Source organism: Ursus americanus, chromosome 33 (assembly GCF_024610735.1).
Source record: "Ursus americanus isolate L20-20 chromosome 33, mUrsAme1.1.p, whole genome shotgun sequence".
NCBI lineage: Eukaryota > Metazoa > Chordata > Mammalia > Carnivora > Ursidae > Ursus > Ursus americanus.
The window spans coordinates 10,699,043-10,714,075 of record NC_142159.1 but is presented as its reverse complement, the minus strand read 5'-3'; the positions used below and the strand labels follow the sequence as shown (position 1 = coordinate 10,714,075).

General features: G+C 52.1%; 1 protein-coding gene across 6 annotated transcripts in view; it reads left to right on the top strand.

Moving 5' to 3' along the window:
- WDTC1 (WD and tetratricopeptide repeats 1) overlaps positions 1-12,132 on the top strand; it is a 68,036-nt gene extending 55,904 nt beyond the window's left edge. For 4 of the 6 annotated variants that reach the window (XM_045782102.2, XM_087858509.1, XM_045782106.2 and 1 more), the window contains 7 exons: positions 254-329; positions 910-1,018; positions 2,141-2,314; positions 5,395-5,630; positions 7,165-7,345; positions 8,559-8,751; positions 10,139-12,132. In XM_045782102.2, coding sequence (XP_045638058.1) covers positions 254-329; positions 910-1,018; positions 2,141-2,314; positions 5,395-5,630; positions 7,165-7,345; positions 8,559-8,751; positions 10,139-10,336 — 1,167 coding nt within the window. In that variant the 3' untranslated portion in view covers positions 10,337-12,132. Of the gene's footprint in view, positions 1-253; positions 330-909; positions 1,019-2,140; positions 2,315-5,394; positions 5,631-7,164; positions 7,381-8,558; positions 8,752-10,138 lie in introns of all 6 variants that reach the window. The other 2 variants (XM_045782104.2, XM_045782103.2) reach the window with 2 other exon arrangements.
- Positions 12,133-15,033: the final 2,901 nt, after the last annotated feature.

Genomic DNA, 15,033 nt, shown 5'->3' with positions numbered 1-15,033 from the left:
GGACCTTTCCAACTTAAACATGTGATTCTAATTAATGACAGTGCTTTAAGCAGTCCACCCTGAGGGCTGGGAACTGGGAGGATGTTCCTGCCTGAGGTTTGCTCCAAAGGAACCCCTCCTGGCCTTGCTTGATGGCTCCCTGCTCAACACTCACTGTGTTCCTAAGAGCCATCAAGCCACCAAGGCCTTGTTCCTGGCCAGCCACATTCTTACCTCACAGCCTCCGTCTCTTTTCTTGACCCTTCCACTCTAGGTCTATTTGTTTGACCTGACTTACAAGCAGCGGCCATACACCTTCCTCTTGCCTAGAAAATGCCACTCCTCAGGGGGTAAGTGCTCTCTTGGGGTAGGGGTCTCTGCTGGGGAGCTTGAGCCTGTGCCACCTCGCTGAGAAAGCTGCCCCTTCCCTTGTGCTGTGGCTGCGATCCTCCAAAAGGACTAGATTCTCTGAAGGAACACTCTCTGTACAGTAAGAAGGAAGCTAACAGGTCAGAGAGATCTGTCAAAGACTTCCCTCTGAAAAAGCAATTTCTCTCCGTGACTTGTCTCTTGGGGACCTGAAGTAGTTGCCCTTCCTTTCTCGTCCTGGAATAGTCTCCTCACTGACTCCTTCCTGGGGCCTCCAGTTGATTTAGGCACCTCTGTGTTCCCTCCCTCCCCCACACCCAGCTAAGGATAATGCCAAGTTGCAGCTGTGTCCCTCTCCAACCAGCAGAGGGCGCACAGGGTTTTTCTTTATGCACTTGGGCCTGCCTGTCTGTCAGAACTTGCTTTCTGGGAATGGATCTTACCCCAGGAGAATGGCCCACAGGGGAACCATCAGATCCTTGATGGAAGCTGGAGGGCTGTTGAGGAGCAATGAGGAACAACTCCTGAGTTGTTGCTGTTCTTTTTCCCCACCCCTGCCAGAAGTTCAGAACGGCAAGATGTCCACCAATGGTGTATCCAACGGCGTGTCCAATGGCCTGCACCTTCATAGCAACGGCTTCCGGCTGCCGGAGAGTAGGGGACATGTCAGGTGAGGCCAGCCTGACTTGTCCAGCCCTCTCCGTCACAATTATGGTGCCTTAACAATATAATTGGAGGGAAAAGCATGTCTCGTAGCCTTCCATCCAGACACATACCTGAGTCTGGGGACTGGGGCAAGGGATGTAATGGAGTAATGGAGTATTTCTGGATGTGGCTAGTGGTTCCAGTACTGCTCCTACCTGGTAGGATTCCTATCATGCTCAGACTGAAGCTTCAGTCCCTTGGTATCAGTGGGTCAGGACCCAGGGGCCAGCTGCCTCTTAGTACTGAGCTCTCTCTTAAAGATGTTCCACATAGATGGGCTTCCCCCATTATATTTTTCTTTGTCCCATACCATCTTTTGGCTTCTATGCCCTGCCAGGCCCAATGCTGGGCTTTGGATATGGAGGTATTCAAATCCTCTAAACTTTGAGAGAAACAGAAGTCTCTATAAAGAGATTCATGGGAGGAACTTGGGTGGTCACAAGGTTCAGCACAGTGTGGAGGCAGGTGGTTAGCTACTATCATGCCCAGAAGTTCAAGAATTGCCTTTGGGGAGCATCTGGGTGGCTCAGTTAATCATCCAACTCTTGATTTTGGCTCAGGTCATGATCTCAGGCTTATTAAATTGAGCCCCGTGTTGGACTCCGCACTCAGCACAAGTCAGCTTGAGATTCTTTCTTCCCTCTGCCCACTCCCCGCTTGCGTGTGTGAGCTCACCACTCTCTCACTCTCTCTCCCTTTCTCAAATAAATAGAATAGAATCACCTTTGGGGTACCTGGCTGGCTCAGTCAGTGGAGCATGCAGCTCTTGATCTTGGGGTCATAAGTTCGAGCCCCATGTTGAGGGCATAGAGTTCACTTTAAAAAAGAGAGAGAGAATTGCCTTTAACCTGTCCATGACCACTTCATTTCTGTTCCTCTGCTTTTTCACTGGTTCAGAGTATCTGAACTTGTGCCCATTATCTATTACAGTAACCCAGGCCAAGGATAGAAGTGCTCCTCTTCTAAATGACAGTGCAGATCCCAGGGACCGAGAAAATACTGGTGGCCCTCAGGCAAGGCTGCAGACTTCCTGAGAGGCTGCTCTGACCTCCTTTGGCTGGCCTGACTTGGCTCTCCTTCCCCTTAGCCCCCAGGTAGAGCTGCCCCCATACTTGGAGCGTGTGAAACAGCAAGCCAACGAGGCCTTTGCCTGCCAGCAGTGGACCCAGGCCATTCAGCTTTACAGCAAAGCCGTGCAGAGGGCCCCTCACAATGCCATGCTCTACGGGAACCGAGCTGCTGCCTACATGAAACGCAAGTGGTGAGTGGACCTGGGCCAGGATGAGGGATGAAGGCGGGGGGCCTGATGGAGCCAAGTTGCTGAGGCCTCCACGGAAGGTGGTAGTGACATCCCACTGCCTCTTAGGGCTCCTTAGGCTCAGGCTTCTCCTCCCTACCTCCAGACTAGAAGTCGGGAAGTCTCAAGCACCAAGGAAGCTCACAGTGAAGTAGCACGTGTTCACAAGTAGCTGCAACATGATGTTTTGTTATAAAGTGATGTGGCCACTGGACAAGTAAGACTTGAAAGAATGCTTAATCCCAACTGTTGGATAATTGTGCCATGAACTGGGACCATGAAGGAACAGTGGGATTCTTGCTAGATAGGAAAGAGGCAGTTGGTCTCTGTCTGAAATGACTCTGCAGCTCCTTGACCTTGGGGCGTGCTTTCCTTTGCTCTTAGACCATTGGACCAAGCACAAACAAGATACCAGAGATCTGAAGCTGGCTGTGGGTCATGTGGGGTCATAGTGGCTGGTGGTAAAGGGGTGGGTCCATATCCCGAAGAACCCGCTATCTTTGGAGACCATCAGGGCTCCCAGCCCTTCTGCCTGCAGCACCAGCAGGCAAGCAGGCAGGCAGACCCCATCCCCCAGCCGGGGCCAGGACTGGAGATGGATAGAGCTGGGCCCACAGCCATTTCTGCTCCGTCTGGCATCCGTCGGCTCTGCCCAGACAGACAGGCCAGCTGGTGTGCCATCGTCTGGCTGCAACAAGGCAGGCCAGAGAGGGAAGCTTAAGAAACCCACCCAAGTTAGCAGGATGGTAGATGGGGGTTTGGGAAGATGCTACCCCCGTAGGCCTTCTCAGGCATCAAGAGTTTGCCAAAGGCTCAGATGGCAACCTAACCCAGGAGGTGATGGTTTGCGGGCCATCCTGAGTATTTTGCCTCTCTGTCTCAGGAGTTGGGTAGAATGCAGTGTCCTCATCCATGCTTTAGACTGAGAGCTGTTTCACTCTTTCATTCTTGCTAAGAGAGGCTGATGGGTGCCCTTGACATGTTTTCTGAACTCCTACTGTGCACTAGATCCAGGGACACAAAGTTCTCCACTTTGAGTTCCTGTGCTCTGGAGTGCCCAGCCTCTGGACAGAGGACAAAGACATGATCATGGTTCATCATCATCCAAGAGGCAGGAAGCAGTGAGTCTGAGTGGTCAGGTAAAGGGCTGTGGGCACTAAAAGAAGTTAGGTCACTTTAACTGGGGTAAGGGAAGTGTCAGGAAGGTGAGGTGTCTGATGGGCTTTAAGTGTGGGCAGACTTAGGCAAGGAAATGAAAAGGAGGAGGGGATTATGGGGGAAGGACATTCCCAGGGAGATGAATGGTGTGAACAAAGGCGTGGGGGTGGGGGACTGATAGAAGAGCTTGTTTGCAGAACAACAAATCCATTTGGCTGGAGCAGAGGGTTCTGGAAGGGACTGGCAGGAGATGAGTCTGTGAGGTAGCCTGGGGCCGGCCTGGGAAGGACTTGGAATGCAGAGCGGTGGCGTTTTGGCCTGGATTCAGTGGGATGATGGGCAGCTTACTGAAGAGTTTTGAGCAGGAGAGGGATGTGCTGAGGGCTGTCCTTTCAGGGAGATTGATCTGGCAGTGAGTCTGGATGGGTATGCCCTGGGGCCAGCCTGCTCTCTCCCCATCCCCACATGCCTGCCAGTGACCCCTAGAATGTCACATTCTGTCCCAGGCCAGTCTCTCCAGGGCTGCCATCTGCTCCTGGATGCAGTGGGAGCTGTCACCCCCCGGCTCCTGGTTGGTCTCTGTCTGGCTCTCTCCAGGAGCTCTGAGGGGCACTTTGCAGGTGGTAATTGGGTTTCCAAACAGTGCCTGCTCCTTCATCACAGCCAGTCGTTCTGACGCAGGTCGTGCCTTCAAAGCACTCTGTCCCCTGCCTGCTCCCACACTGGCGAACTGCTTGTTCCTATCTGAGCGTGGCTGCTGCAAGGGCTGGATGCTCCCTCTGAGTGCTGTCGGAGGGGAGGGTCAGGAGGACATTGCCCCTGTCGGGCCTGTTTTGGCCCTCTGCAGGAGGGTTGTGAGCTGTGTCTTGGTGGAAGGAGCATCAACTCTGGGGAGTGCTGCTTAGCACCGTTGGGGCCTAGGCCCACCTCAGCCCAGCAGGGAAAGGAAAAAAACAAAACAAAAAAAAAACAGCTACGAAAGGAGAAGTGGCTCCTGTGACCTGTCTGGCTCTCCAAACGACAGGTGGGAACAGATGAAAGGTGCTGGAGGGGTGTATCCTATATTCTGGCACAGGGTGGGAGAGCAAGGGACTTCTCCTTTGACACCCCCCCCCCAAAAAAAACTGTCCCCACTTCCCTTCATCCATGCTTTGGGAGGTCGAAGAAGTGAGTGGGGATGATTTGGGAGTTCTGGGCGTGCACACCCCCCTTTGCCATCAGCTTCCAGAGAGCTGACTCTGCCAGTCTGTCAGGCCCCATCCTTCAGCTCCGGGAGGTAGAGGCCACAGCTGCTGTGGATCAGTCAGCCAGGACAGAGGGGGGTCTGGCTGAGGGCTTGCTGCCTGCTGGTCAGACCCTGAGTCCCCAGCCTGGCACTTCTGCCTTACCCAGACCGCAGAACTGTCCTTGAGGGCCCCCTGCCTTGGCCAAGGCTTTGAAGACCAGCCGGGGGGATTTGAGGAGGTAGTTGGAGGAAGAGAGAAGGAGGGCTTGGGGAGCCTGAGGTGGGCAAGATGCCAGGCCTTCTGCTGCAGAGCTGCGGGTGCCTGGGGTGAGCCAGCGTGCAGTTGTACTCTGTGCCCAGCAGAGGGCAGCCTGATACTGTGTTTTTTTCAGACACACACACACACACACACACACACACACACACCCATCCATCCCCCATCCCCCCAAGACTTCAGGGTTCCTGACTCATCTCCTTAACATACTCTATCTTCTGGGGAGCAAGGCCTGCGCTGAGCCAGGGTTCTTTTCATTTCCAAGTACCCTCGCCCTGAGATCTGTCAGAGGTGGGCTGAGGTGGCCACAGGAAGCAGAGGAGACTGGGTAGACTCCTCGCTTGCCATGCTGCCCCACCTCCAAGCCACACTCATCTGCCTTCCCAGGGATGGTGACCACTACGATGCCCTGAGAGACTGCCTCAAGGCCATCTCCCTAAACCCATGCCACCTGAAGGCACACTTCCGCCTGGCTCGCTGCCTCTTTGAGCTCAAGTACGTGGCTGAGGCCCTGGAGTGTCTGGATGACTTCAAAGGGAAGTTCCCGGAGCAGGCCCACAGCAGCGCTTGTGACGCATTGGGCCGCGACATCACAGCAGCCCTCTTCTCCAAAAATGATGGTGGTGAGTGGGCACTGAGGAGGGGTTGCTGTCACTTTCTGTTTGAGGTCCTCCATGACATGCTGGAGAGGGCATGGTTCTGAGAGGGGCCTGGATTCAGAGGCTGATTTAGAAATCATGTGACTTTGGGACAATCACTTGTTCTCTTTGAGACTCAGTTTCCTCATCTGTAAAGGGGGAGCGATAGAACCTTCCATAGAAACCTCCCAGGGTTTCTGTTGAGGATTAGCAGTAGCATGTTTAAAGCACCTGGGGTAATGCCTGGGACTCAGAACAGGAGTAAGCTGAGCCCAGTCAGGCCATCCGCATAGCTCCAGCTGGGCCTTCTCACTGCTCACAGAGAAGGGCCTTAGCTGTTCCACTGGACATCTGAGTAAGAGGCAGCAGCTGGGGGTTGCACTCATTCCAGTTTGGATGCTTGCAGCAGAGGCTGCAGTATAGGGTAGAAATGCCTCGTGCGTGGGGTGTCGAACCTTCGGATCCAACCTCAGCTCTGCCATGTGGTAACCATGTAAAGTACAGCCTCCCTGCACCCACTGCCTTACCTGCACAGAGAGCATTCGAAGCCCTGTCCAGCTCACCGCAGTAGCATCGGAGAGTGAGTTGGGTATTTGTGGTGAAACGTGAACTCACTGGAGGCAGACATGATCCTCAACTCTCTCCTATGCAGTTTACTAACCATGCAATTGATTCATTTGTTTGAATAGTTATCAAGCATCTGCCACGTGCTAGGCACTGTGCCGGGTCCTGAGTGTATAGCTGTGAACAAGTCAGGTGGGGTTTCTGTATTCATGGAGTTTACAGCCCTAGTGAAGGAACCAAGCAATGAAGGACAAAGAGAATGTGATGAGTGCCATGGGAGGCTGATAGGTGCATGGGGCAGAGCCTGATGTCAGGCTGGGATTCTGGAGGAGGAGACGTTCAATCTGAGATCACAAGGATGAGGAAGAAGAGGTAACTAGATACAAAGTGTAGCTGTGGGAGGTGAAGACTTCCTGGCCTAGGGACCAGCACATGCAAAGGCCCTGAGGCAGGCAGAATCAAAGCACTCTTAAGGCACTGAGAAAACTGTAGTGATTTTACCCAAGGCACTTAACCAATCAGTGCCTGCCTCATCTGGGATCTATAACTCACCTTCCAGTGAGGAAGGACTTGGACCTTACTGCCTTCAGAGCTGCAGATCTATTTAGAAAAATCATCCCTTCAAGGCTCTCAGCAGTGCTTCACCTTCCCCTCCCTGCCTCTTATCTCCACGGAAACAGACCATGGGCCTCTGCATCCTTGGGGCTTCCAGACATTATTCAGGGACCTGAGCCAAGGCCCTCCTAGCATTCGAGGTCCCCTCTTGAACATCCTCAAGGGCTGGGTCCAAAGATGCTTCTTCCTCACAGTCATTCCCAGCTTTCCAGGGTAGGGGTAGAGGCAGGTAGCCCTACGTTGTCAGCACTTGGGCTGAAAACAGGGTCCCAGGGGTGGACACGAGGTAGGGGAGGGGAGAGAGGGACAGGTCTCACCTTTCCTTGCTCTCTGCCCCTAGAGGAGAAGAAGGGAGCTGGTGGTGGCGGTGGCGGCCCTGTCCGCCTCCGTAGCACGAGCCGCAAGGACTCCATCTCGGAGGATGAGATGGTGCTGCGGGAGCGAAGCTACGACTACCAGTTCCGCTACTGTGGCCACTGCAACACCACCACGGATATCAAGGAGGCAAATTTCTTTGGCAGGTCCGAGGCCCTGAAGAGGAGGAGGGCACAGCCCGGTTGGCAGCAGGAGGTTGGGGGTGGGGGGGTGGGGGCATAATGCTTTTAGAAAAGTCTCAAATCCCAGCTCTGCCTCTGTATCCTTGACCAAATGGCTTCACCTCTGTGGGCCTCAGTCTCTTCATCTATAAAATGAAACCGGCTATCCCCACTCCTGGGGCCATAATAAGGATTAATGAGATAATCCACAAAGCATCCAGCATGGGGCCTGGACTCTGCCTTTATCCCTACCTCCTCTCCCTCTGTCTCCGTGTGCCAGAGCTTGGTTCGTTCGTTTTCTTTCTTTCTTTCTTTCTTTCTTTCTTTCTTTCTTTCTTTCTTTCTTTCTTTCTTTCTTTCTTTCTTTCTAGATATTATTTATTTGAGAGAGAAAGACAGAGATAGCAAGAAGAGATCATGAGCGGGGAGGAGAGGGAGAAACAGGCTCCCGCTGAGCAGGGAGCCCAACTTGGGGCTCAATCCCAGGACCCTGGGATCATGACCTGAGCCAAAGGCAGATGCTTAACCAGCTAAGCCACCCAGGTGCCCCAGAGCTTGGTTTCTTGATGTGGATGCTTGGAGCTTCCCTCTGCTGGGTTATGAGGCAAGAGCCCTCAGAGGCTGGCAGTCTTGGCACACTTGTGTGCTCAGAACTGTGCCCCCGGTCCTGAGACAGAGCCCATGTCTCAGACCCTATCACCCCCAGCCCTCCTTTGTAGATAGCATTCCTTCTTCGGGTAGGTGAGACACTTGAATGTCGAAGAGTCTCTCCAACAAGATCCCCTCTAAGTGTCAGTGGTGTGTGAGGGGCAGATGTACTGTAGGGTTGGGCTTCTGGACCCAGGAAGGCTAGGACTGCTGAGGGAAGGCTTAGACAAGAGTGTTTGCAGAGACCTAAGAGATGCAAAATCTGATCCAGTACCCAGGGAGCTTAGAATGTGCATTGAGGGAGAGTGTCTTGGAGGCACCCAAGCACTCCCTAATCCTGAGCTTAATAGTTGGACAGCGACTAGGGCTCTGCAGTATGGAGAGGATTACCATGTGTGTGGGAGTTCTGAGTCAAGTGAAGACCCCAGAGTTCGGGTGGCTGAACAGCTCCAGACTTCCCTGCTCCCCCTTACCCTAAGCCACACAGCCTCTACTTGAGGCTGTAGGGCGGTACCCCACCTGACCTCCCTGCCCTTTGCCCCTCTGCCAGCAACGCTCAGTACATCGTCAGTGGCTCTGACGATGGCTCCTTCTTCATCTGGGAAAAGGAGACCACCAACCTGGTCCGTGTGCTCCAAGGGGACGAGTCCATTGTCAACTGCCTGCAGCCACACCCCAGCTACTGCTTCCTGGCCACCAGTGGCATCGACCCTGTTGTGCGGCTCTGGAACCCCCGGCCAGAGGTAAGGGTATGGAGAAGATGGCCAAAACTAGACAGGGAGAAAGATTGGGCTGGACCCCGTGCAAGGCCTCTGGCTGAGCCTGGGAGGATTGGGAAGGGAAATGAGTCACCCAGAGACGAGAAGCTGCTAGGATGAGTGAACTCTTATCCAAGGGCCCAGTGCTGTGCAGGGTGGGAGCCATCAAATTCTGAAACTGACAAATGCGGTAGGCAGTTGCAGGGGCAAGAGTAGGCGCCTGCCTTCTAGAGGCGTATCCCTGAGCAAGCTGAGAGGAGGAGGCTCACAGGACACAGTAACCAAGGACAGGGGTGCAGGAGGCAGGGAGGGAACCAGAGCAGCTCCAGCGCCACCTCCTGAGAACAGTGCCTCAGAGGCTCCCTGGGTACCTCATACACCACTGTGTTGTGTCCCCCAAAAGCTGGCTAAAAGCCAGTCCCTTGGTTACATGGGAGGTATGCAGGCTTTGAAGTCTGGTGAACCTAAGTTTGAATCCTGGTCCCTTTACTCACTGCCTAAGGGACTTAACCATCTCTGGCCCAGGTTTTTATCATCTGTACATTGGAATGGGAATGACAGCACCACCTTTAAGGCTAAAGAAGTGATGCCTGTGAAGTGTCCAGTCCACAGGGACAGTTAGGATGGTGTGGTCCCCTCCACTCGCAGGGTGGGTAGCCAGGCAGGCTGGCCTGAGGCCTCCCCTGCCCTCTGGCCCACTTCCCTCCCCTTTGTAGCCAGCAGAACAGAAGTCAGTGGTGTAACTAATTACAGAGGCGATTTACTGTGAATTTTAAAGAGAATCCTACAGGCCTCTCCCATGAGGGGAGAGGAAAAGGATAAAGGAAGGATTGTTGGGAGCGATGACAGAGAAGAGTAGGATGGGGGGGTGTTTTCTGTGCCCCCCACCCTGGGTGTCTAGTAGGTGTGCCCAACAGACTCTGGTGTGAGTCCTCCCACATATATGTCCATGTATGGGCCCCCCCATGTATATAACCCCATGTGGTATGTATGTCCCCATGGTTTCCTGATATGGGGCCCCACCGATACATACCCTGATATGTGTATGCCCCCCCGTATGTATCCCAGCATGTGCACCCCCCATATGTGTATTGTGTCCCCCAGTGTATATTACCATATGGGCCCCATATATATAACCCCATGTGGCGTGTCGTCTCCCTCACATATATATCCTGGTGAGCGTGTGTCCTGTACATATCCCCACGTGTGCATTCCCCGGCTCCCATATACACATACGAGTATACGTACAAATCCCATGTACATCTCCTGGTATGTACGGCTCCCTCTACATACATCGCTCCGTCGGTGTGTGTATGTTTGCCGACCTCCCCACACACATACATCCCAGTGAGATGTGTGCCTTGCCCCACAGAGTGAAGACCTCACAGGCCGAGTTGTGGAGGACATGGAGGGTGCTTCCCAGGCCAACCAGCGGCGCATGAATGCCGACCCATTGGAGGTGATGCTGCTCAACATGGGCTACCGGATCACAGGCCTGAGCAGTGGGGGCGCTGGGGCCTCTGACGACGAGGACAGCTCCGAGGGCCAGGTTCAGTGCCGGCCCAGCTAGACCCTCCCAGCTCTTGTCCCCAGCCCCTGCTACTGGCTGGACCCTCCACCATGGGCAGGAGGTCAGGGGGTTCTGTTTTGGTTTGTCTTCCCCCCTGCCCCCATTTTTTCATTTCCCTGTTTTGTTTGTTAGTTTGGCATTGGGGGTGGGGGGTTGCTGCAACTTGCTGGCTTTCAGACTTTTGGGCAGATTGCCCCTTGACTGGCCCCAGCTCTGAGCAGAAGAGCAGGAGGGGAAGCCCCTCCGAATACCCCCCACCTCCTACTTCCGTGTCCCTGGAGGGCTCTGGCCTGCCAGGGGTTGGGAGGCAAGGGCCGAAGCTGTCTTCAAGGACTGCCCTACACTTCAGTTGGCGGCAGGAAGGGGAGTGGAATTCCAGTCCGTAAGGGCTAGCCTTGACCTGTTGCCACTCTTGCTCCTACGGGCAAGGCTAGCTCCTCTGTGGCTTCAGGGAAGGTTCTGAAAAAGGATGGGGTCCCACCCTCCCTCCAGAGCCACCATGTCAGGGTGGAAGCAGAAGGAAGGTGGGAGGAGTCCTGCAGTAGGCAAGGCCGGGTGCCTGCCTGGGCGGGAGAGGGTCCTCGCCCTTCTCCCAGCGCTGGCTCTGGACCCTGCGCCTGCGCTCACTGGCCACCTCTGGGGGCTTAGCCTTTCCCAAGGGCCCTGGCAGAGGTTGGGGCGCCACGCCATAACCTTCTGCACTGCACTACGACCACTCCCACTCCCCTTTCTGGGGGCTCCTTGGCCTCACTGTGACCTTTCTGCCAGAGCTCCCAGCCAGGCCTGCTCTGCTGAGGTGGCGCTCCCGCTAAGGGCCCTTTCTGCCCGCCCTCCCGCCCCACATGCTGAGCCGCCACAAAGACCAAAGAAGTGATGGCTTTTCTCTGTCCCCCTGCTGCTCTGGGGGGAGGGGGGTGGGTCTCCTGAGCCACTCAGATGGGAAAATCCCTAACTTGGCCCCCTCCCTCCTCAGCAGCCCCAAGCTTAACACTGGACAGCGGTCACCCCACCACTCACCAAGCCTCTCTCTGCCCCCTTGGCTCTCAGCTGGGAGCTGCTCCTGATAGTTGCTCAGCCTTCCTCCCCTCTCCCTCCCTTTCCCCTCAGTGCTTACTTGGCTCCAGCCCTCCAGCTGCAGCCTCTGGGGAGCAGCAGCCTCCCTTCTTCCCTCCCTCCGTCCTTCCCTCCCTCCGCCTGGTCTCTGCCAGGTGCCTCCTCTCAGTCAGGCTTCAGAGCAGCCCTGGAGACAGGAGGGCCATGTTAAAAGCTTTTTCACAGTTTTAAGAAGACAGGGGGGGTGAGGATAGTGGTGGGGGGTCTGGCACCATCTAGTCATTGCTTTAATCCCAGCAACACAGGTGGCAGCTTCTCCCCCCTCCTCCCCACCCAGTCCCTCTCCCACCCTTCTCTTCTAGCTTGGTAATGAAGTATATTTATTGGTGAAGGAAACAGCTGCTGCTGCTTTTCCTGCTGCTGGGACTTGCTCCCCTGTCTCTTCTCCATGACCTTTCTCGAGCCAGGGAGGGGAAAGCAGGAGTACTGGGGCTGGGCCCTGGGGCCCAAGGACCAGCAGGGGCCCCTTTTGCTTTCCTGTGTTCGAGCCACCTGCCATTTCCTCTCTCCCTGACTCCTGCCCTCCCTCCCTGCCTCTGGCCCCCTGCCTGCCCAGCCTGGGCCCTGCAGTGTGGAGAGACACATAAGCCTTACTGTCCTCTGGGGGCAGGAGCCGAGCCTTTTTGTTGCTCCGCTCCCAGGAGAGTGAGGGTGACGCAATTGATTAAAACCATTTTGTTCTAGGTGTGGCTGCTGACATTTGTGGGGTACAGCTGGGTCTTGGAACCAGAGTGAGGGTACCTGATCCCTCACCTCTGTCGCTATGTGACTTTGAGTAACCACACTTCTGCTGGCTTGAATGAGGCCTCCTTGGAGGATCCCTGTGAGCAGTGGCCACCCAGCATAGTGGGGCTGAGTGCAGCAGAGCCTGGCCCTGGTGGCTGCGAATTGCAGTAATCAGCCTTCACTCTCCAGGCGGTTTTCTCATCTCTAAAATAAGGAGGTTGAAGTCTTAGTGGCTTTTCAAACTCCTAAAATCAACCCAAACAAGAAATACACATTTTACATGGTGACCCAAAATACCCATGCTTATTTGTGTGTATATAATGAACATAAGTTTTACGTAATATTTTTACCCTTGCTACATGCAGTGTGTTCTATTTATCATTCTATTTTATTAAGGAGAAAAAATGCTGGCCATAACCCACTAAATGGATTTCACAACCTACAGTTTTTTTATTGTGTCCTGGATTAGAGGATATCTTAGACCAGAGGTTCCCAGCTTTCTCAGCTCATAGCTCTCACCCCAGCATTAGTGGCTCAGTAATTTTCTCATGGAGCCTCTAAACCAAAAGAAATACCTAACAGTAACATTTATCAAGTAATTATACTCAAATCACATAATAAGAACTATGTCCTACCAAGTCATTGTTTTTTTTAAAAAATAGTACATGCAAACTAGAAGAAACTATTTTTATTTCATTCTTAAATACAATAACTAATGGGATCTGTGTGCTTGTTGGGCACTCTAAAGCCTGTCAAACTTTCTAATCAGATTGGACACTACTGCCCTCGTTTCCTTTTCCACATTGACTTTCAGTTGCTTTTAACCACAACCACCAAAAACCCAGCTTCTCAAAGATGACCTAACCAAAGGAATGTGGTACAACCTAATGATGAAACTAGAAACTACCTTGAGCTAGTAGATCTCTCCGTAGCCAACAGATACTGAGTATCTCCCAAATTTAAAATCTCCTACCACGCCCCGTGAATTTGTAATGGCCCCCCAAGGTTGCTGATGCGCAGTTTCAGGACTGTGGTTCAGTATCATAGGAACAACAGCTTCACTACTGAAATTTTGTGATTCTTCTGTTTTTTCATTTGGAAAGCACAGGTGGTGATGGGAAGGCGGGAGGGTCTGCTAGGGTGTGCTCGGTTTAGTTCGGGAGACAGGAAGGAGATCCTGACAGAAACAGAAGCATAATAGGTGGCGTTACGAAGCAGGCGCTTTGGACTAGTATCACCTTGTGTCCAAGTTGAAGTCTGCAGAAACTTCAAGACATTTGCAGACCAGGCAAGGGAGGAACAGTGTCTCCGGTCAAGAGCGTAGTGTAGTCCCAGATGCCTCCTGGAGCCTGAGTGATTCAGTTGAGCTGCACCGTAGAGGGTGGAGTGGCTCATGGGCTGGACGGGCAGTCCAGTTGTAGAGGACTCCCTGTGCTTGATGAGAGGCTGTAGGCTTGACCCTGTTAGCGCGGAGGAGCCCCTGGAAGACTTCATTCACCAGGGGCGCCCTTTCATTTGGAGTTGGCACTCTCCCCTCCGCCTTTTTAATAGCCTTTGTGTTTTAGAGCCATTTTAGGCTTACATTCAATTGAGTGGATAATACAGAGTCCCATATATTCCCCCTCTCTCCCTGGCTCCGTTTCCCCTATTTTAACATCTTGCATTACTGTGGTGCATTTATAACAATTAATGAACCAATACTGATACATCATTATTTAACTAAAGCCCATAGGGTTCACTTTATTGTATAGTCCTGTGGGTTTTGACAAATGCATAATGTCATGTATCCATCATTACACTGTCATACAGAATAGTCTCACTGCCCTAAAAATCCCGTGCCCCAGCTATTCAGCACAAAAAAAACAAAACAAAAAACAGCTTAGGAATAAATCTGACAAAATACGTACAAGATCTATATGAGGAAAACTATAAAACTCTGGTGAAAGAAATCAAGGAAAATCAAAATAAATGAAGAGATATTCCATGCTCGTGTATAGGAAGACTCAATATTATTAAGATGTCATTTCTTCCCAACTTGATCTATAGCTTCAGTGAAATCCCAATCAAAATCCCAGCAACTAGTTTTGAGAACATCGGCAAATTGATTCTAAACTTTATATAGAAAGGCAAAACAGCCAGAATAGCCAACACAATAATAAAGAAGAACAAAGGAGGATTGGCATTACCCAACTTCAAGATTTATCATAAAGCCACAGTAATCAAGACGTGTGGTACTGGTAAAGGACTAGACAAATAGATCAATGGATCAAGTAGAGAACCCAGTCAGCCGATCTTTGCCAAAGGAGCAAAGTCAATTCAATGGAGAAAGGATAGTCTTTTCAATAAATAGTGCTGGATTTAAACACTGTACACCATTCACAAACGTTAACTCAAAAGGGATCATAGGCCCAAATGTGAAACACAAAACAATAAAACTTCTAGAAGATAAACAGGAGAAAATCTGGGTGACCTTGGGTTTGGTGATAAGTTTTTAGAAACCACATCTAAAGCACAATCCATGAAAGAACTGATAAATAGGGTTCCATTAAAAACTTCTCCATGAAGTCATTGTTAAAAGAATGAAAAAGACAAGCCAAGGATGAGAAAATATTTGTGTAACATGTCAGATAAAGGGCTTGTACCCCCAAATATATAAAGATCTAAGAACTTAAAATTCGACAACATGAAAGCGACCCCATTTAAAAATGGGCAAAAGATCTGAATAGACACTTCACCGAAAAGGATATAGAGGGGACTAATGAGGAAAAAAGATGCTCAGCGTTATGTCATTAGGGAATTGCAGATTAAATCAACAATGAAATACCGTTACATACCTATTAGGATGTCTAGAATCCAAA